The sequence below is a fragment of the Lissotriton vulgaris genome, unplaced genomic scaffold (assembly GCF_964263255.1).
Source record: "Lissotriton vulgaris unplaced genomic scaffold, aLisVul1.2 SCAFFOLD_2592, whole genome shotgun sequence".
NCBI lineage: Eukaryota > Metazoa > Chordata > Amphibia > Caudata > Salamandridae > Lissotriton > Lissotriton vulgaris.
This window is the reverse complement of record NW_028252791.1, coordinates 137,024-160,307: the sequence shown is the minus strand read 5'-3', so window position 1 is coordinate 160,307 and position 23,284 is coordinate 137,024. Positions and strand designations below refer to the sequence as shown.

General features: G+C 43.7%; 1 protein-coding gene across 1 annotated transcript in view; it reads right to left on the bottom strand.

Annotated features, from left to right (window-relative positions):
- Positions 1-2,123: 2,123 nt before the first annotated feature.
- The window catches only part of LOC147662016 (uncharacterized), a 70,148-nt gene continuing 48,987 nt past the window's right edge, over positions 2,124-23,284 (bottom strand). Inside the window, exons 3-4 of the mRNA XM_086951183.1 lie at positions 18,155-18,226; positions 2,124-4,428 (exon numbers count right to left, since the gene is read on the bottom strand). Of these exons, the coding sequence (XP_086807309.1) occupies positions 2,735-3,799 (1,065 nt within the window). The 5' untranslated portion in view covers positions 3,800-4,428; positions 18,155-18,226 and the 3' untranslated portion in view covers positions 2,124-2,734. The remainder of the gene's footprint in view (positions 4,429-18,154; positions 18,227-23,284) is intronic.

The following is a 23,284-nucleotide window of genomic DNA, read 5'->3' as shown; positions in this document are numbered from 1 at the left end:
GGTATTCAAGCTAGCCTGGCTGATGAGGAGCGATACCTCAAAACTGATCCTAGGATGCTTGTTTCTAGTCCAGGGAGGACCTGCCTTGGCAGCTAGGGCTGGATTGTTTCCATGAGGAGCAGGTTCAAGACTGATTTGCATATGGCTGGCTCTAAATTGGTGTGCCATGGTGTGCAAAAGTACAATGGATTGAACCCAGATTTCTTGACTGGGAGTCAATGTTTGATTTGTTCCTCGTTCCGTCCATCATTTGTGTGTCTTTTGCTTTCTCACCCTAAGTGTGCCGGGTATACTCAGACTTGGGTCCTGGGCTAACTGTGCCACTGTTTTAAGCTTCTAACTATAATGGGGTGGCCCAGTGACCCTCAGAACCTGGGTTCCAAGATTATACAAAAACAATGGCTCTGTTGGGTGAAAAGTCAATTTCTTTGTAAATCTAAATGGTAGGCAAAACTATCAATGTATTTCACAAAGTTTTTTAGAAATACATAATCACCCTGGAACAGAATTACTTGTTGAGGGAGAAAAGGGGAAAGAAGGAAGAAACACACACCATTTTGGATTTAATCCAAAATATTCTCATTTTTAGAAAATCTGACATAGATATAGCATTGGTAAACATGGGAATGGGTTGTCCAAATCAAAATTAGCATAAACGTACAAATAACAGATACGTGCTTAGGTGAATAATAGTGACAAGTGATGTTGACTGTGTGTGGATACACAAATACATAAAAACAAATAAAGATAAGTCCAAAATTCAACATCAATTTGTTTCAACAAGTACATATGTTTTCTCCTATTGTCGTTGAAACTTGGTATGGACTGATTAGTAGCACAACGTTGATGTTTCGACCCTATAAGATGGTGCTGGCTTTATCGCAACCGTGTCGAGTCTTCATAAGGACTAACAAGCAAGTGGACAACCTGTTGGTTTTGAATCTTTCAGCACCTATTTCTATATAGGCAGGAGGGTGGGGATGTGTCAGCCGACACCATCCACGACCAAGGGTTCAATCGCAGTATCTTGTGCAGTAAATGCGTAAAATGTCTCCACCAGCCGGTGGATAAAAATGGAAGATTTCGGTTGAGTGCCGCTTGTGCGATCACTTCAGGATAAGATCAAGGAACGTCTCTCTCCTTCACGATCTGGCGATCAATGCGATAAAGCCAGCACCATCTTATAGGGTCGAAACGTCGACGTTGTGTTCGAGTTGGAAAAAGGAAGTTTGGAAATGGAGTCTGGAGAAGTTTGGAGACAGAGGAAATTTGGAGCTTAATATTTATTGTTTTTTCGCAGTCACAAAAGAGGAAGATGGGTGCTGCTCATGGGGACTTATACATGTTCTAAGTTCCGGAATGTTTTAAAGTATTCTAAGTTCTAAGATATTGTTGCTGCTGTGTTTGGGCGGTAATAAAAGAGGTATGCTACTAATTTTTCCATCTCTTTTGAAAACCTTAAAACCTTTGGAACCCTTTCCTGAACTGGCACACAGATAAAATCTATCCTGTATCCAACTACAGTTTCCAAAACCCAAGGATCCTGCGTTATCTCTTGCCATCTGGAAACTAACTGGGCTAGTCTGATACACTAAAAATGAAATGCGAGGTTTTGTAATGTGCTTGGATTTCTTTCTCACAGAATAAAAACCAAGAACGTTTCTTTACCTTTAGGCCTCTTTGTGCTAGTCTCCCAATGGGTTCCTGATATTTCCTGTTTTTCCTAGCTGTAGGGAAATAAACAATAGCACAGAATAGACACTTAAGTTGATGCCAGAATGCTTGCTGATTTTTTTTAGGTTTGAAGATTGATAAAAGCTTTTTGCACGTTCACTGCCATGATATGGCTTTTCTCCTGTGTGTCTTCGCTGATGTATAGAACTATGCACAAGAAAATGGGCCGTTAGTGCAAGATTGGTTGTACTGCACTTACACCTAAGAACCCACAATCCCTCGACCGACTAGCTATAGTGTCTCATTAGCTCCCCAGCCCATCCGAAGATACCTAATGCTTAGACAAACCCAGAACACGGAACTCCCGACCTCTCAGAGTCGTCGTAGCAATGCACACCCTTTTGCTCACTTACCTGTGCTTGTCCACACCAAACAATGCAGAGTCTATGTAAAGTTTATAGTGTTTATTTTTCAACTAACAAACTCTGTGCGTAGTTCTATAATGCATTCAATGAGCTAGCACCAGAAGAATAATACATAAGATAAAAACAATGATCAAAGTTACAATACCATAAAATAAGAAGGGAGAGATCATTCGGAATGACCAGTGGATATTATGGCCATAGCGCCTAGACCACCCTCCCCTGGTAGGAATATGTATATTATATAAAAGAAGCTCTCTGGGCCAATTCTGGGGAACCCCTCATCTTAGAACGTAGGAGTAAGGTTACATCATAGGTTCAGCAAGGCTCTAGTCTTCCGTCTGTCTAGAGAAAGCTGCTGCGTGTTAGTAAAACGCAAGCATTTCTCAATCGTGCAAAGAAGTGCCTAATGTTATGTCTAGGTAGTGCGGATTGACCAGAAGTGGAACGCACAGTGGCTTGTTTATCGACCTTGTACGCAATGAGCAAACTATAACAATATGAGCTCATGTGGGCACAAAGGTATTTTGCACAATAAGATACAGAGTGTTGTGCGCAAAAATAAAAAGACACGTAGATAAAATGGTTGCTACCTCAGGCTAACTTTAGCAAATATTAGCGTGACACTAGGGGCCGCACTACAGTTTTTCCCCAGTGTGTGCTCGCTGATGCTGTTTTAGGTTTGTTAATTGACAAAAGCTATTCCCACATTCACTGCAATGGTATGGTTTTTCTCCAGTGTGTGTTCGCTGATGAATCCTTAATGTTGAAGATGTAATAAAACTACGTCCACATTCACTGCAATGATATGGTTTTTCCCCTGTGTGTGTTCTCTGATGGAGTTTTAGGTGTGATAATCGACTAAAGCTCTTTCCACATTCACTGCAATGGTATGGTTTTTCTCCCGTGCGTGTTCGCTGATGTCTATGTAGGACTGATGAGAGACAAAATCTCTTCCCACATTCATTGCACTGGAATGGTTTTTCCCCAGTGTGTGTTTTCTGATGCTCCTTTAGGTACCATAATCTACAAAAGCTCTTCAGACATTCACTGCAATGATATGGTTTTTCCCCTGTGTGTGTTTGTTGATGATATATTAATCCTGAAGAGGAACTAAAACTACTTCCACATTCACTGCAAGGATATGGTTTTTCGCCTGTGTGTGTTCTCTGATGCAGTTTTAGGGGTGATACATCTATAAAGCTCTTCCCACATTCATTGCACTTGAATGGTTTTTCCCCAGTGTGTGTTCGCTGATGACTCATGAGTTTTGATAATTCTATAAAACTACTTCCACATTCACTGCAATAATATGTTTTTTCCCCTGTGTGTGTTTGTTGATGATACATTAATCCTGAAGAGGAACTAAAACTACTTCCACATTCACTGCAAGGATATGGTTTTTCTCCAGAGTGTGTTCTCTGATGCTGTTTTAGGTGTGCTAATTGACTAAAGCTCTTCAGACATTCACAGCAATTATATGGTTTTTCTCCTGTGTGTGTTCTCTGATGTTGTTTTAGGCCTGACAATAGACTAAAGCTCTTCAGACATTCACTGCAAGGATATGTTTTTTCCCCTGTGTGTGTTCTCTGATGCCGTTTTAGGCCTGATAAATATATAAAGCTCTTCCCACATTCATTGCACTTGAATGGTTTTTCCCCAGTGTGTGTTCGCTGATGACTCATGAGTTTTGATAATTCCATAAAACTACTTCCACATTCACTGCAATGATATGGGTTTTTCCCCTATGTGTGTTCGCTGATGCTTGTTTAGGCCTGATAATTGACTAAAGCACTTCAGACATGCATTGCATTTGTATGGCTTTTCTGTGTGTGTTCTCTGATGCAGTTTTAGTCTTGGTAAATATACTCTGTGTTTTATATAGCAGATCCCCCATTTCTTTTAACTTTCATTTAACTGTGGTTTTCGCTGGTTGCTGTGGAATGGCCTGAAAGATCCATTCAATACACCTTTAGCACTGAATGGTGGCCTGATATCACTTTAGGAAGAAAAGTACTGCTGTAACCACCTCATGATCAGAGCTGGTATTGGAAATGTTTACACAAAAAGTGGTTGATCAGTGTTGCCTTAATTTTCTAGGGGGTAATTTCTTCATCTTGAGGCACGGAGGTGACAGCTGAGACTCGTAGAATCACCGAATTGCCCTTGACGGTACTTCAAAGATCTTTCAGTTTATGTTCAGGTTCGGCTGCCTCTGTCGGCACTTATGTTTTCCTGAATACTGGAACTCAATGTTTCTGACTTTGCTTTTGCAGATTTACAGTATTATCTTCATTATTCCTAAACATTTTGTGCAATCAAGGATTATTTTCTGTCGGATGTAAAAAGATTTAAATTACTTAAATGGAAAATACCAGAATGTGCATATACAATTTTTAATTGATTGTAAAAGCATCTCATTTATTACTATTGCTGAAACTTATGAAGACATATTTAAGACACATTTAACCATACAGAGATATTTGCATAACAGTTCCTTTGAATACGCCACATCTTATTTATTTCAGCAAAGGGGTCATAGAGTAACTTAGCTAAAAAAGGGCGCTCGCATAGCACTCATATACTAGTTACAGCTTTAGGTAGATGCATATGGTCAAGGTTTTGTTAAAACAAGAACAGCTCTTAGAGTAAGAGAAGGATCAGGAAGACTCAAGACAGCAAGGTGGATATCAGAATGTTGTGCCATGCATAAAATCCTATTATTCACTGAGGTGCCTGGTTTCATTCACTACTAACTACTAACTCTTTTTTCAGGAGGATTCCCCTCACTGTTGTCTCAAGGCTTGATTACGGGGGCCTTTTGTGAGCTGATTGTGTTTGGGGCCCTTGTGGCGTAAAGGGGCTCTATCTGAGCCTTGTAGAACCTGCATCATGTATCGACCCTCTCCCCATATAAAGTCCCTGCCCAATCTAAAATGTTGGCACCTCTAAGACTCTAGGAATCTAGATATTGACAAAGAACTTAGCATGTCCTTCTTGTGGACATGAAAGAAGGACCATCATGTTCTGTAGCTTTAAAGTATTTCTAAGGTGGAGGCCATCTTAGAATGTTGTTGTTTACTAATTCTGCTTACATTTCCAGACTGGCTGGGTCGAATTTCCAAGTGCATCTTAGTCCACTGTTCATCCTATCCCCCCTATCCCTCTCTTCTGGATTCTATCTTCCTAATTGCATAATCTAGTTTGACCTAATGTATTTCAACTTCCCTTTTTTATATTTGCAGCTGGGCCCTCTGTTCAGGATTTGCTGTTTTCCACCTAGTAATTGCATGCACATAACGCTGGGAAGCCCACAAAAGAAAGAGTACCTTCTTCTCTCTTGATCTTCTGTCATTATGCTGTTGTTTAATGGGCTGTCTTTGTAGAACGGAGTCATGGAACTTTCCTCCAGCCACCCCATAATTTGCTCCATCCCTTCCTTCCTTCCTTCATCTGACCATACCCCCTTCTCCTCAACTCCCCTAAGCTTCCCCCCACGTGCGCATGTAGTACTCCGGTCCCTCCCCTCTTTCCACTATGGAAATTTGGTGCCTTTAACCATGGATTCCCTTTCTCGAAGATCACTGGACTCCAAATTTGTTCCAGACGGCTGAAATTCCTACACTATCATATACCCCATAAACTAAAAGCGTGTTCAAGAACTTCAAACACAGGCTTCTCAAATTTCTCCCATGAACTCCTATTTCCACCCCCTATGTCTTCACGAATAAAGGCGCTACCCTAAGTGACTTTGGGCCATAAGTAGGTAGCTTAATAGCGTGTTCAAAAACTTCAAACACAGGCTTCTCAGATTTCTCTCATGAACCCTTATTTCCACCCCCTATGTCTTCACGAATGAAGACGATACCATAAGTGACCTTGGGCCGTATGTAGGTAGCTTAATACCGGTCGGCAACGGCCGAAAATCGGTAAATTTCCTGTTACCGACCGGTATTTAGCTTTTTCTAATGTAGGTAGCTGGCTTAAGGATTGGGTAATTTACCGAATCGGTAATTTAAGGAATCAGTAAATTACCGGTAAATTACCGAATTCTTAAAATACAGAATCGGTAAATTACCGAATCCTTAACTCCTATGTAGGGACCACTCAAGTGAGTGCATTTTTTATTTAAGGATACGCTATTTACCACCAACTACAAGTTGGTGGTAAATATTGAATACCTTTAAGAAAGCAATTTTGTGCTTTTTAAAAGTCCGTAGGGCATGTATGTGCGCTACATGTGCACAAATGCACGATTCAGGGATGCAACAGGGTGTCAATGTGACACCCTGCCACCCTTGAATATGCTCCGCCTATTACCGATTCAGTATTTACCGAATCGGAAATAGTGAATGGCTTCCCATTCATTCCTATGGGCCTCCAGGCCGATAGAAATGAATGGCAATTACTGAATCTGTAAATACCAAATCGGTAATACCGAATATTACCAATTCTGTCAAATTTACCGAATTTTTACCTACATACTATTTATTGATTCTTAAATACAGAATCGGTAAAATTCGGTATTTAAGAATCAGTAAATAGAGATTACCTACATATGGCCCCTTATCTTTTGCATTAAAAGACCAGCACAATGAAGGAAAGCCCTTTGCTCTCTGCTCTGGATCACTGCATCCACTAAAGCCCCCCACAGTCTCAGACTCTCTGCAACTTCCTCTATTGTTGGCCGAGCAGAGGCTATCATCTCCCTTTATTATAATGGGATTATCCTCATCCAAGCATCTAAACGCAGCCTAGAATTACTTGATTACATTTTCCTCTCATCAAACTCTCTGTGATGAATAAGTTTCCTCCCTGACCCAAGCTCATCCTAGCCCTTTAGTCATCCCACGGGTACCTCGTTCTGTATCCTCCTCTCTCCCCACTACTTGTATTGCTCTACCCCTTTCCCCTCCTCCCTATCCACCTTCATCAGATTACCCAACAGCATTCATTTACCATTACCCTTGCAGCTTGTTTCAACCAACATTTTTCATCATAATAACCTGAGCCCTCATCACACCCCCAGAGCAGCGACCACTGAAACACACTGACTCGATACTAACACCTTCACCTCATCTCTGGCCCTTACCTCTGAACATTTATTTTACTTAGTTTTATAAAGCGCTGTTACACACATCCCAGACAGGCTTCAGGCCACAGCACGGGACAGAAACCGCCTTGTTAGCAGTCACCGAGGATACTAGAAGGATCCTGGACCAGGGAGGATCAGTGGCAGTGATCCTCCTTGATCTAAGCGCCGCCTTCGATACGGTCAGCTATTCCACCTTGCTGGACCGTCTCCACAACATCGGAGTCTCAGGTGACGCATTAAGGTGGTTTGAATCCTTTCTGTCTGGGAGGTCGTTTCAGATCTTCGACGGTGTAACAGTATCCACCAGCAAACCTCTGAGTTGTGGAGTGCCACAGGGCTCCTCCCTGAGCCCTGCGCTGTTTAACGTCTACATGAGGCCGCTGGCAGGTGTCGTCGAACCGCATGGCATTAAAATCGTGTCATACGCCGACGACACCCAGTTGGTGGTCTCACTTGCCACCGAGAACAGCAAGCACTCCTCAGTTGATTTGCTACACTGCCTAGAGGATAGAAAGAGTTGGATGACCAGCTCCTTCCTCAAATTAAATGGAGACAAGACGGAGCTCATGCTCCTAGGCCCACCCTCCCCAGTCCCATTCACCTCCCTGTGGCCCAATGCATTGGGTCCCCCCCCCCACCCCAAAGGAAAGCGTGAAGAGCCTGGGAGTGTGGTTGGATAACAAACTCTCCTTCTCCACCCAGGCCACAAAACTATCTGCCACATGTTTTGGCCTACTGAGAACCCTGAGGAAGGTTCTTCCGCTGCTGCCGCTAGAAGCTAAAAAGGTTGCGGTCCAAGGGTTAATCCAGTCCCACCTGGACTCGAACAATGCCCTATACATGGGGGCACCTGAGTTTACACTCCGGAAATTACAGGTGGTGCAAAACTGTGCAGCACGTTCTCTGCTGGAAATCCCGCGCACTCAGTCTGCCAAACCTGCCTTAAAAAGTCTCCACTGGCTGCCAGTGAGGCAGAGAGTAGCCTTCAAAGCACTATGCTTGGCGCATCGCACCTTCTGGAACACAAGCCCGCCAATCAACAGAAATCTTGTCACCCCCTATCATCCCAACAGGAACCTGCGATCAAGGGAGGCCTTCCTTGCTGTCATCCCCAGAGTAAAGCGAGCCAGAGCCGGGGGAAGACTGTTCTCTCTGAATACCGCCAGGCTCTGGAATGACCTTCCCCTTTCACTCCGGTCCAACTCAGATCTTCTTTCATTCCGCAAACACCTAAAAACATGGCTGTTTGACAAACTCCCTGTACCCTAGCACCCCCTCCGCCACTTCTGGTCAGCTCAGCGCTTGGACGCCCACGGGCAGCAATCGCGCTTTACAAATACTGTTACAATTACAATTACAATTACAATAAGACCCACGAGGGTATCAGAGCGCTTTACAATAGTAGATAGTAGTGTATGGATAGCATAGGTGACTAGTAGTCAACAAATAATGATCCGCGAGGGAATCAGAACTAAGCATGGACGAAATTTGCGAATTCGCGGATTTCCCTGCGAAATCGCACAAAAAATCTGCAAATTCGTGAATTTTCCCGCGAAATAACTGATTTTTTAGTGATTTGCCCTGGAGTACTTTCTACTGGCTAATCCAGTAAGTGCTCCCTCATTGGGTAAATGTATAGTGCTTTTACTACATTGCAGCTGCGTAAAGGGCCAGAAGATGTGTCTCCAGTGACCATGTGTGCCTGTAACACAGGCACAGGCACACATGGTCACTGGAGACACATCTTCTGGCCCTTTACATAGCTACAGTGTAGTAAAAGCACTATCGGGCAGATGTACAAGCCGCTTGCGCCTCTTTTGCGCCGCAGTTGCGTCACTTTTGTGATGCAGCGGCAGCACAAAAGATGCGCCATGGTGCTGGGTATTAACAACGTGACGCCTCTGAGAGATGCGTCACGTTGTAAAGCCCTGCGCCATCAGGAGGCGTTCCGGCGCAGGGGAGGGCGTTTCTGCGCAGGAACGCCTCCTAAAAGTGGCTGAGTGAAATCTACAAGATTTCACTCAGTCACTTTTAGGCCAATGCTGCGTCAAAACCTTGCGCCTGCTTGAAGCAGGCACAAGTCTTGACGCAGCATTGAGAAAATAGGGACCCTCAGAGTATTGCTGGAGCTGCGTCGCCCTTGCAACGCAGCTCCAGCAATGTGCTGCTTTTACGGCACAGATGCGTGACTCATCTGTGCCGTTTTTGCCACATGGTGCGCCACATTGTAAATGCCGCGCACCATGGGTGGCGGAGCTGCGGCGCACAATAACTGGCGCATCCCTGGGGATGCACCAGTTATTGTAAATCTGCCCATATACATTTAGTCAACGAGGGAGCACTTACTGATTAGACAGTAGAAAGTACTCCAGTTGAGTAAAGGTATTGCACAAAAAGGTGGCTTCTTCGTGGACTAACACCCAGGGCGGGATTCATTCTGCCCCCTGTTAGACTCGTTTTTTGTGCCCTTCTGCCCTCTGTTAGACTCATTTTTCCCTTGTTTTTCTGCCCTTCTGCCCTCTGTTAGACTCGTTTTCCCTTGTTTTTCTGCCCTTCTTCACCCTGTTAGACTTGTTTTTTGTGCCCTTCTGCCCTCTGTTAGACTCGTTTTTCCCTTGTTTTTCTGCCCTTCTGCCCCCTGTTAGACTCGTTTTTTGTGCCCTTCTGCCCTCTGTTAGACTCGTTTTTCCATTGTTTTTTTGCCCTTCTGCCCTCCGTTAGACTCGTTTTTCCCTTTTTTTTCTGCCCTTCTGCCCCCTGTTAGACTCGTTTTTTGTGCCCTTCTGCCCTCTATTAGACTCTTTTTTCCCTTATTTTTCTGCCCTTCTGCCCTCTGTTAGACTCGTTTTTTTGTGCCTTTCTGCCCTCTGTTATTCCCTTGTTTTTGTGCCCTTCTGCCCTCTGTTAGACTCGTTTTTTGTGCCATTCTGCCCTCTGTTAGACTCGTTTTTGTGCCTTTCTGCCCCCTGTTAGACTCGTTTTTTGTGCCCTTCTGCCCTCTGTTACACTCGTTTTTCCCTTTTTCCCTTGTTTTTCTGCCCTTCTGTCCTCTGTTAGACTGTTTTTTTTGTGCCCTTCTGCCCTCTGTTAGACTCATTTTCCCTTGTTTTTCTGCCCTTCTGCCCTTTGTTAGACTGCTTTTTGTGCCTTTCTGCCCTCTGCATCACCACATCATCACTCAGCGCTACCCAAGCATCACTCAGCACCACCACATTATCACTCAGCACCACCACATTATCACTCAGCACCACCACAGCACCACCACAGCATCACTCAGCACCACCACAGCACCACTCAGTGCCACCAAAGCATCACTCAGCACCACCACAGCATCACTCAGCACCACCACATTATCATTCAGCACCACCTGCCCTCTGTTAGACTCATTTTTGTGCCTTTCTGCCCCCTGTTAGACTCGTTTTTTGTGCCCTTCTGCCCTCTGTTAGACTCGTTTTTCCCTTTTTCCCTTGTTTTTCTGCCCTTCTGTCCTCTGTTAGACTGGTTTTTTGTGCCCTTCTGCCCTCTGTTAGACTCGTTTTTCCCTTTTTTTTCTGCTCTTCTGTCCTCTGTTAGACTGGTTTTTTGTGCCCTTCTGCCCTCTGTTAGACTCGTTTTTCCCTTGTTTTTCTGCCCTTCTGCCCTTTGTTAGACTGCTTTTGGTGCCTTTCTGCCCTCTGCATCACCACATCATCACTCAGCGCTACCCCAGCATCACTCAGCACCACCACTTTATCACTCAGCACCACCACATTATCACTCAGCACCACCACAGCACCACCACAGCATCACTCAGCACCACCACAGCACCACTCAGTGCCACCAAAGCATCACTCAGCACCACCACATTATCATTCAGCACCACCTGCCCTCTGTTACACTTGTTTTTGTGCCTTTCTGCCCCCTGTTAGACTCATTTATTGTGCCCTTCTGCCCTCTGTTAGACTGGTTTTTCCCTTTTTCCGATGTTTTTCTGCCCTTCTGTCCTCTGTTAGACTGGTTTTTTGTGCCCTTCTGCCCTCTGTTAGACTCGTTTTTCCCTTGTTTTTCTGCCCTTCTGCCCTTTGTTAGACTGCTTTTTGTGCCTTTCTGCCCTCTGCATCACCACATCATCACTCAGCGCTACCCCAGCATCACTCAGCACCACCACATTATCACTCAGCACCACCACAGCACCACCACAGCATCACTCAGCACCACCACAGCACCACTCAGTGCCACCAAAGCATCCGTCAGCACCACCACAGCATCACTCAGCACCACCACATTATCATTCAGCACCACCGCAGCACCACTCAGCACCACCACAGCATCACTCAGCACCACAATAGCATCACTCAGCACCACCACAGCACCACCACAGCATCACTCAGCATCACCACAGCACCACTCAGCACCACCACAGCACCACTCAGCGCCACCACAGCATCACTCAGTGTCACCACAGCATCACTCAGCGACACCACATTATCACTCAGCACCACCACAGCACCACTCAGCACTACGACAGCATCACTCACCACCACCACAGCATCACTCAGCACCACCACAGCACCAATCAGCACCACCACAGCACCACTCAGCGCCACCACAGCATCACTCAGCATCACCACAGCATCACTCTGCACCACCACATTATCACTCAGCACCACCACAGCATCACTCAGCACAACTACAGTATCACTCAGCAACACCACAGCACCACTCAGCACCACCCCAGCATCACTCAGCACCATCCCAGTATTACTCAGCACCACCACACCACCACTCAGCATCAGCACAGCACCACCACAGCGCCACTCAGCGCCACCCTAGCATCAATCAGCGCAACCATTCAATAACAACTGGTTCAAATATGTTCTCTCAATGTTTCAAGCTTTATTACAAATGTCACAAAAGATGTTAATATTTCACTTCTGTTCTTGGATTTTCGTCACAATAAAATACACTGAACATAATCTTCACAAAAGTTATTTACAAAAGTTTAAGCTATTGCCATTATAAATTAAAATCACTTTTATTTAAGTATTAATTATTTAAAAAAATTAAAAGCCATTGTAATTTGTAATATCAATACATCTAAGTCACGTAAATACAAAACATGTTGCATTACAAATGCTATAGGTGTCACATTTGCAAAAGTTATAACTATTGGCATTGTAAATGACAAAGCTATTAATTTAGCAATTTTCAAAACCAACACATAAATAAAAAAAATTGTCATTTACAAGACCAATAGCTCAAACTTTCCTAATGCGAGACCTATTGCATTGCAAATGCTTGTTTTTATATCTGTCAGTGCTTCCTGTTGAGGTTTAATTTTCATGACAGGCGCCTCATTGCCTACTTGTAACTATTCTCTGACCCTTCTTCAAGGGTAAGAGCAGGGTCAGAGAATAGTTGCAAGTAGGCAACGAGGCGCCAGGAAGCACTTACAGGCTTACAGCAACAGGTGCCCAAGTTGAAGTTAATTTCTTTGTAACCCTTTTGTAAAAGGTTACAAAAAATTAGCTTCAACTTTTACACCTGCTGCTGTAACCCTGTAAGTGCTTGGCTGAAAATTCGTCCCACTCGTGGATTTGCGGATTTTACAGCGATTTCGCGAGATTTGCAGATTGCGAAATTGCGGAAAATCCGCAAATATTGCGAGCGGAACGAATTTTCAGCCCATGCTTAATCAGAACGCTTCACAATACACAGTTATTTACCATTAGGTGGTTGAAGTAGTAAACATACAATCGGTATTCGCCTTCAATTCAAAAGATGTAGGCAATAATATATGGATCGCACAGGTGACTAGAGGTCAAGATAGAATTAAAGTCTTAGGATGTGAAATTGTTTATTAGAAGCATTTTTACTTCTTTTTTGAAGGAGGTAAAGGAAGAGATTCCACGTACCACTGGAGGTAGGGAGTTCCAAATCTTTGGTGCAATCCCTGGGAATGCTCTGCAGCCTGTTCTCTTTTTATGGTAGAATTGTGGTTTCAGTAGTAGTGAGCGCACACTACGCAGTTGTCTGCATCCTCCCGATCGCACTAGCTTTAGAGCTAAGTAACTGGGGGTATTGCTGTGCAGGGCTTTATGGGTCATGCAAGCTATATTTAGGTGTATTCTTGCCTCGTAGGGCAGCCAGTTCAGAACTTTCAAGGTCAGAGAGATGTAGTTATTTCTTTTAGTTCCTGATACCAGTTTGTCCGCAGCGTTAAGCGATGCCCTCAGCGGGTCGGCCAGTATTTGGGGATAACGCATAGAGTGGTGCTTCCATAGTCTAATCTTGGTAGCACTTGGGCTTGTATAGCCCTTTTTAAGTCGGTCTGTGGGAGGAAGGGTTTAAGTTTCCTTAGTATACTCATCTGGTGATTAGCTCCCTTGGTGGCATTAGTGATTTGTGCCTGCATGTTCAGGTGTTTGTCCATGGTGACTCCCAGGGACTTTGCGGAGTCAATGATGTGCGGAGCGCAATCAAAGGAATGTCCTTCTAAGTCTATCTTGGGTGTGTGATTGGGTGGGGAGATGAGGAGGAATTCCGTTATTTTGGTGTTAAGCAAGAGGTGGTTGCCAGTGAGCCAACATTGAGTATTCTGTGGAATAGTGTTGAGGGCGAGGAAGTCTTCTGGTGAGGAGATTTTAATATACAGTTGGGCATCGTCCGCATATAGGTGATATAGAATGTTCGCCGAGGTCAATGCGTTTGCCAGGGGCTCCATGAGAAGATTAAAAAGAATCACTCATCACATCAGGATGAAAGATACTCAATCGGACAACAATATTTACTCCCTCCTCCTTCAGTCAAATCCACATAGAGATGCTAGGCTCAATCTCAGAGCAGGTACCAATTCCTACTTCAAGCAAATTCCCATCACTCAGATTGCCTCCGCTGTCGCCATACCCCACCTGAAATGTACTTATGAGCTTGACCTTATAGTCCTGACTGAAAATTGGCTAAATTACTCCTTCACACCATCGTTCGACTTTCTAGCACCGCCCAGATACGACATCATCAGATTAGATAGACGAAACAGACCTGGTGGAGGTAACCCCTGTACTCTCTGCAATAATCTCTCTATGAAGCAAGCACAAAATGTTACTCTCATCTCGTGTGAATATCTATGCATCAATATCCTGAGTACAGATAGGCCTCGATACAAACTATATGCGTTTTACCACCCTCCAAGAGATAACCTCCCATCCATTGAACAAATTAAGGAAATCATCAGACACAACTCTGGTGTATACTGCACCCAAATCTTCCTTGGTGACTTTAACCTCTACTGGAATGACCCTATGACCAATCAGTGATTAGCCTAAAAACCTTCATAGCTGACCTAAACTTGATCCAAATATGCGAAAGTCCTACCCAGAACCTGGAAGCGACATTGGATCTAATTATCTCTAAAGCTAATTCAATTCAACTTGAATCTATCATTCCATGTGATTGGACAGACCATCACTTCATCACTTTGCTCATGGCTGAATCGCTATCCTAATAAAAGGTTCAAATAAAAGAAAACAGACACTGGAAAAAGAACCTTTGAAACATAAACCTGAATGAACTTACATCAATCAGCAATTATATCCTTCCCCCTCCCGAAGACATGCCAGATGTCCAGAACCTTACTGATCATTACACTAATTCAATGACAAACATTCTAGACTCGATGGCACCCCTCCAGCTAAAAAGAGTACCCACCAAAGACTCAAAACCTTGGTACAATGGTAGTGTAAACGCTGAAAGATGCAATCTAAGATTGAGTGAAGGGTCATGGAGATTCTTCTCCTCGCTTGAACACCTCCAGCAAGTGAGATCTCTAAGAATCATTTACAACAAACACATACATAGCTCAAAAGCAAACGACTTTAGGAAATAGCTAAACAATGCCAGGATTAGACCTAAAAACTGTTTGAACTAGTTAAATTGCAATCTACTAGGCAGCCCCAACCGGCTTTCTGGGTTTAATCATTGAGTCTTCGATAGTTCTCTACCATCCATGCAGATACGTCCCGCATGCAGCTTTTAAAATTTGCTGCTGAAGATTCAACACTCTCAGTGATGGTAATCATGATCTGAGTGTCATCAGCATAGGATAACACTTCTAGGCCAAAAGATCTTACAACCCTGGCAAGCGGGGCTACATAATGGTTAAAAGGGTGGGGCTCAAAGAGGATCCCTGGGGAACTCCACAGAACAGCCATTTAGGAGCAGAAAGGAATTGACCCATCAAACTCTTTGAGCCTGTTCCGTAAGGAAAGATGTAAGCAAATTAAGGGCAGAGCACTCAATCCCTATTTCCCGGAGCCTCCCAGCCAATCTAAGGGGAGAGATTGTATCGAAGGCTGCCGTTAGGTCCAGAAGGGTCAGTAAGGTGGTGTGTCCTGGTCGACCTGTTGTCGAATGTTGTTAAAAACAACGGTTAATGCCGTCTCTGTACTGTGCTCACTTCTGAACCCATGTTGCGAGCCATCGAGCAACTGATGGTCCTCCAGATAGGTGATAGGATGGAGGATCAGGTGTTTCTCAAAGATTTTAGCTGGGAAGAGCAACAGGAAATGAAACTGTAGTTCTTTAGCTCTGCCAGATCCAGAGAGGGATTCTTTAGCAGGCAGTGGGATACTGGCCAGAAGTAATAACGACATTAAGAACTATGGTCAAAGATGGAACAATAGCCTCCATTCTTATTTTCAGGATCTTCAGGGGACAGGGCTCCATAGGGGAGCCAGTCTAACTCCACTTATCATCCGCTCCTTGTCTTCTTGAAGTATAGAGGGAAAGGTGCTCTAACGGCAATCCTTTGGAGGAGCTACCAGAGAATCCGAAGGACAATCGGCCTTTGACCCTCCGACATTGGATATCTCCAGGGAGGAATATATGTCCTTGATTTTGTCATAAAAAAGCATGCCTTTTTATCACGTAGCTCCTGGGAGACCTCGGTGTTGGCAGAGGCCGAGGGGGCTAGGAGGGAATTAATCACAGTGAAGAGTTCCCTCTGGGATTTTATGGATTCTGTCATCTTGGAGCAATAGATAACCTTTTCCTCATTAATAGCTAGCCTATATTTCTTCAATCTGAGTTTATGCAGGTCCCTTTCGGCTGGGATACGCTTACTGCGCCATATTCTTTCCTGCTGTCGGCATACCTGCCTAAGGTTTCTCAACCTTTCGGTGAACCAGGGCGCCGAAGGGCGTTTTCTGGCCACATAATGCTCCTTAAGAGGGGCAAGAGAGTCCATAGCCGCGAAGATCCGGTTAGAAAAATCATCATAAATTGAGTTAACATCCAGGTGGGGGAGACAGAAATAATTGCTAAGCTTAATTAGAAGACCCTCCTTATTTATGTGGCTAAGGTTTCTCTTCATCTCCACCCTGTTCTTAAAATTAGGATCTGGGTGGGATTCTGCAATTCCCAGAAAAAATGGAATGGGATTATTCACCTCTATCCTAGGATCATTCGAAAAGATCCAGTCCAGAATGTGTCCTGCCGTATGAGAGGGGATCCTCACCAGTTGAGTAAGGCCGCAGGAGTCCATAGTTTCCAGAGCTCAGTGTTTTATCCAAATGGAAGTTAAAATCACCCAAAAGAGTGACATTGGATCTAGCCAAATAAGGCTCAATTCAATTGCTGAAGTTCTGATTAAACATTCCTCTGGGTAGGGGAACAAAACTACCAATGGGTAGGATCTTCAAGGAGAAGAATAGGGCCTGCTAGGGATCTGAGGAAGAGGTGAGGACCTCAGTGAAGCACGAGAAGGTGTCTTTATAAAGTAGTCCCAACCCCCCTCCCCCCCCCCCCCCATGCTTCCTTCCCTATCAAGTCTGGACAGAGCATACCCTGAAGGGATGGTGTAATGGGCTGAATAACCTGAAGAACACCGGTCACAGTTGAAATAAAATAGGCGTTTATTGTCACAAGCAGTGTAGAAAAGACAACGACCCCAGCCACAGCTGACTGCACGCTCTTCAAACTCATCTCCTCGCCTCAGCGCTCACCCTGGAACCTTCACAGCTGTGACATTCTAAATGACGTCACTAGCGGTGCGTTCCAAGGTGATTGCAGGGGCGAAGGTGCAATGGTGTAGCAAGACTTCCCCCCCCCAGGAAGGAAGATACCACAGATGGGCTCCGCCAGGTCAGGACCTGAACACTCTCTGGCACAGGTTTCAGTGATAAATACCCAATCAGGCCTACAGAAGGAGACAAAATCATTACATTTTGCGGTAAATGTAATCTTAGATCTGGCGTTCAGTCACTTTCTAAACGCAGTAGCAGCGCAACAGCATGGCACCTCTAATCAGGGTGAACCACTATCCGCTGCATGTCCTGCCCGGCATGCAGATTAAATAGCTGGAAAGGTCAGGAACAACTAGAGCGCTGCACATCGATCTGGGACAGGAAGTGGAGTAGAGCAGCAAGAGTGAAACACTCATTTCCCTACGCACAATTGGCGAGACGTGGTGGACCGGAAAAGGAGCACCACAAGACCTCCTCCCCCCCCCCCCCCCCCAAATGAAGAAAAAAGCGGAAGAGTGCCTGGACAGAATGCAGTAATCCCACAAAAGTAAGCAATTAAAATAGTTTTCAAAGATATTCCCCCATTAGAACGCACACAATGATTCAATTTTTTTTCAAATCACAGTCACTTTCTAAACTCAGTAGCAGCGCAACAGCGTGGCACCTCTAATCAGGGTGAACCATTATCACATGGTGTAGAAGAGGAGACAAATGTGATAATAGTTAAGGGACTGCTGGGCTAAACTGACCTACAAAGGAACCAGACCTGCACTACACCCCCCAACATGTACCAGGAAGAATGTGGCTCCATCAGGTGATTATTAGAAGTTTGAAAACAACAAGAATAGTGCACAGAGGGAGCCAAATGTTGAAGTGAAGAGACAAAAAAACAGAGATCAAGAAAGGGAATAGAGAAAGAAGAAACAGGGGAAAAAGAAACATAGAGTTATAGGAATCCCTACCTGACAATTCTTTTATTTTTTGTTCCCCCAAGGTTAGCAGACACGCTGCACTGCCTGGTCATCCCAGAAAACCTTGAAAGGAAGTAAAGAAATCATTTTGCATCAGACGACAATCACACTTCATCACATTTTAAAAATAACCGTCCAGAACTTCCAAAACAAAAGAATCTCTTGTTCTCTGGAGGCCATTGTGAAGCAACTATGGTTAATGAATAAAAAAATGTTTTGGTTCACCAAGAACCATGATCACTTGCTGGAAAAGGTCTCTGTGAATATGGAGTGCACCCACAGTCTCAGAGAACAGACCCTAACAACACAGTCCATGTCTTCATAACCCCCATCTTAACATTTACAGACCATGAAACTTGCAAATCACAACAATCTTATTTGCAAAGGTATGTTAAAGTCCTTGTACATAATTCTGCCCACACTTCATAAATCAGTCAACCACACTCTTAGATTCATTGAAAAAATGCTCTCGGAGAAACTGCAATTCAAGTTCAAGCTGATGCAGAGTTTGAATGCTGATCAATGGAAGCAGCAAGGCATCAATGTGTTGCCGCTTTTTATCAATAAATAATCTAAAGGGATGATGTGGAGGGTCAGTGTCTTATGAGCCATATAGGATGGTGACCCAAGTACTAGGAGTTGGAATAAATCCTTTCCGAGGCAAAGCTTAGAACATCGGAATGTTGAGATCCATTGAAGACAACGGAGCAGCAGCAGCCTCTAAAACCTGATATAGGCCCGCTACTCTCAACATTACAATGTCCTTATACACTTCCTCTTCCTTGCTATTCCTCTGCCTCTCCTAAATATATGGATTGGGCAGGAGAAGGCAGAAGATAGAGCCTGCAGCAGGGCACACAGGAGCCTCCACCCTCCCTCCTCCCGAAGCTCGCAGTGTCACTGGCGTCTCAGAGGGAAGAGGGAGGGTTCTGCTCATCTCCTGCATCTCTTGACTCACCTGAATGATGAAAAGCAGTTTAGCCGAGCCCAGGGAGAACCAGCAGCCGACTTCAGCCTCCTTTCACAGCTATTGTTGTGAATGTTCAACAATTAACCACTGTGGTGCTGCTTGCGGCTGTTAACTGCACTTCCAATCAATCCAGATTCTTTCCTGCAAAATCCCAAGCCTCTTTATTTTTCGTGCAATTTAAATCTGGAGTTAAATACTCTTATGTAAAGCCTGGAAACAAATTAACTCTCGAGCCGCCGAATGTAATATAGAGTCTACTCATTGTGTTTGAATACCAACACCATCCGGTGATTAGTAAATTACACAAGTCATTTTACAAGGTAATTCCCTAGCATAATAACTGGCTCTTAATCACAGTTTAAGTTTGTGGCCATTCATCATTGACCCAATTTGTACGGGAACATTTGCTGGCAGCTTATTAGTTGTTCATTAGAAATGCCTACAACTTGGACTCCTTTCATAAGAGGGGTGGGTTGGGAGCTCCCGTCAGTCTGACTGTGGAACGGGTAGCACATTTATTGATTAAAAGAGATGCTGGATTCCCATTTACTTCTTCTACAAAAGGGCCGTTCTGGGTGACCTCTAGGACTGCACCAAGCATGCAATCCTTCTCCCGTCTCAAGCACCGTCATTGTGTCTGATTCAGTCCAGTAGAAACTCCAAGTGTAGATGTAAGTTGTGGAAAATCCTTATTAATCACTAAAGGATTTTGTTAAAATCCTAAATTTGGTAAGAATTTGACATTCTATTCTGATCTGGGCTGTGGGACTATCGGGACTGAAGGCATGCTCCAATATATCTGCCTTTGATTCTGCATGCTCGGCACAGAGACCAGTTGGGCTGGGACCATTGGCTGGGACATCCCATTCTGTGCCATCTGAATCATATTCCTGTTTCCCAGTTTGCTGCAAGCATGGCAAGGGGCGTGTCTTATTCTGCACATTATTACTATTTTAGGTATTTCTATTGTCATGGTTAGTAATACCAATAACTTGAGAAAAAACATTTCTGGATACAACGCTAAAAGGAAGGCAGACACTAAACCACTTTCGTCCGGTCTTCGACTTTGCTATATTGTGTAAATCTGCACTAACTTGTGCCGCTCTCATTATTTTTGATCAATAGACTTGCTTAAACCTTTGTCTTTAAATTAAATGATTAACTCTTTATACTTTTGCAAAGAATCTTGGTTTATTTTGGGGCGCTTCACTCTGTGGCTCTTCAACTGGCCAGTTTACAACCAAATTTAACTCATTACAGAAATCTCTTCGGACAATAGTTTTAAAGACCAGATTCAAACCCATCCACAGCACCTTCAAACCAGTTACAATCTTCTTCACCTCCGAGCACCACTCTTCTGGTTCATTCTAAGCTTGTGGAAATTTGTTGTGAATGTAAAAAGATCAGCCCTCGACCACGGCACATACACATACGCTCCTCCACGCACTTCTAAAAGGAAATTGTTTTTCAAACAACTGTTTCCATCTCTGAACCACATTCGTCAGCAACCCCTATTTCTATATTTTTCCTTTGTGATTTTCTCCCCTTCGTTGTCCATTTCTTTTTTATTTCTTCACATCATCCCAATCTCTTATTGTATTTATTAGTTCTCTCAGATGTGTTCTCAATGGTATGATTGTCACACTTCATATTGCTGAATTCACATTATGCTCTTTTTATAAATCCTCAAGTTTCTCATAAGCGTCACATGCACATTTTGATGTTTCCAAATTCAAATATTTCAATTCTTATCATACCACATTGTCATCTCTGAGACAATCGTAACATTTATAATATCTTCTAATTAAATTTTTAATCTTAAAATATCAATCTCTTTAGTTTGCTGAACTGGGGTAACTGAGCTAAGTCCTGCTTCAACTATCCTTACATTTCTCTCTCCTGCACCTTTCTCCACCGTTTGCATTTCCATACGAGCCTCATTATGTAGTGGCGGTCTCTCTCAACCAACAAATCATTTAGAAGGTCTTCTTCTTCCTAACCCCGCTCCTTCTCTCCCATCTCTTTTTTTTGTCATCCTTGTTGTTGTACATTTCTTATCAGCATTTATTTTCCTTTTGTCTAAGTCATCAGTAATCAAAGTAAAATCACCCGCTGCTTCTGTAACCTCCCCCCTCCATGTTTTTTCTCGTAAACTCAACCTTGTATCCAGCCAATGGTTAATGGTCTTTTTAACCTGACCTTTCAACATTTTGTTATGTTGCTTCTCATTCGCTACATAATCCGAATGAGAAATAATTAGAATTTGAGGTTTTGGTTGACTGGGGTGTGAGCCCTGTTCAAGCAGCAACCACAATACTAGTCAGAGTGAGGGGCGCTTTCCCTTGCCAGTTATGTTGCAAGTGGATTCACTTTGTAGAGATTTGGAGAATGTAATGTCCTCCCCTTGTTGTCACCCTTATGTGCATCAATACAGCGTAGTGAACCCGATTACAAAACCTCACATTGAGTAAAGTCTAGGAAGGATACATCACCGTTTGTATCTATAAGGCACAGTGCACAGTAAGGACTCGAGGGAACTGCTTGGGTGACTCCTGCAGGTCTGTAGTGCGGGGTACGGAATCACTCATAATACTGGTTCTTACATGCGTTGTGCCCAGGATTAATGAGCCTTGAGCTTTAGAAGCACGCGGTCCCTTTTGTGTGTAATTGTAGGTGGCGGTACGAGTTAGTGGCCGTTATCTGGATCTACCTTGTATCTGGGCCAGGAAGCCGCATGGGGTCTGTGGAGGAAGGCGGTCTGTTGCTACATGTGCGATGCCACTGGTATCAGACATGTTTAAAATTTGACTTAACATTTCTACGAAATGCACGGGGCAATTTGTCGATAAAAGGGTATGTATCTCTGCCGATGTCATTGCAACTTGCAGATCATATGTTTCTTTGGACGAGGTCAAAGGCACAGTAGTCTGTAAAAGAATAGACTTCATTCTGCTTAAAGTATCAATTCGAATAGAAGAGATATTCACATAAGGCCATATTGCCGCCTCCATGTCTGGATTGCTGTTTGGATACAATACTTGCATACAGCAAATGACCCTGGAAGTAACAGTTACGAGATAGGATTCTCCTTGAACCATTCCACAACAGCTGTGGTCATTTATTAGAATGTAGCTGCCTTTGGATAGCTGTCTGAAAAATGGCTCTATCTATGTTGCAGGAGTGCCTTGTAGGTGACATGAAAGGTTATTTTAAGACCCTTCGCAGGCTCATGCAAGTTAATACCTTGACACAGAAGTGTACCGCTTAGTTATTTTTTACAATTATTACCACTAAAGAATACCTCCTTTTTCCCTTCACTATAACATTTGTGTGTGTAAGGTAAATCCCAGGTTGATTTGATGTATCCTTTATCCAACCTTTTATACTGGCCTGCTGGTATATATTCTTGGCAATATTTAAACTGGAAAGTTGTTATCGGAATTGTAATTGTTCCGTGTATAATCCATTCAATGACAGGTCTCTCTGACATTGTCAATGGTAATCTCTCAAGTTTTTCAGTGCTCAGAATCGAACAGTCTGCTCCTTTTTGTGCCAAACTGATTTGTTTATCAGTAAGGTTAAAGATAGAAAATAATGACGTTATGTTGATTAGATGCCATGGCACGTGGCCTGAACGTAGGTTTTGCAACGTCCAGCCTAGCTGTACAATAGAACGCAATTAGGACTGACCATGTTGTAACATTAGCAAGTCTTGCTCTATTATATCAAAGGCAGATGATACAATGCTGTCCAGTGAATATTTTCTGGAGGACAGAGTCGTTAACCCATAGTCCACTACAGAAAGTGATTTTTCCAAATTTATACAATCAATTTCTCGTATTTTTTCTGCTGTTTCAATTTGCATTACTTTCCAAGCTTCGTTGTATGCAGCGTATATACCGGCCGCTATGAAACGTTTTTGACGCTGTTTGCGAGGTCCCATTATGAAATCTCGCAAGTCAGCACCTTCTTTAAGTAAAGTCAAGTGTTGCTTAATTTCAGCCAGCGTGGATTTCTGTAGCCACTCAAGGCATAATTTCCCTACACTGTATGTTGTAACTATCCCTGGATGTTGTCTCTGGGAATATCTTGGGACTGGCCTAGTCAGTTTGAACCCCTGTCTTTTGTTCAGGAATCTATCTTGACAGTTA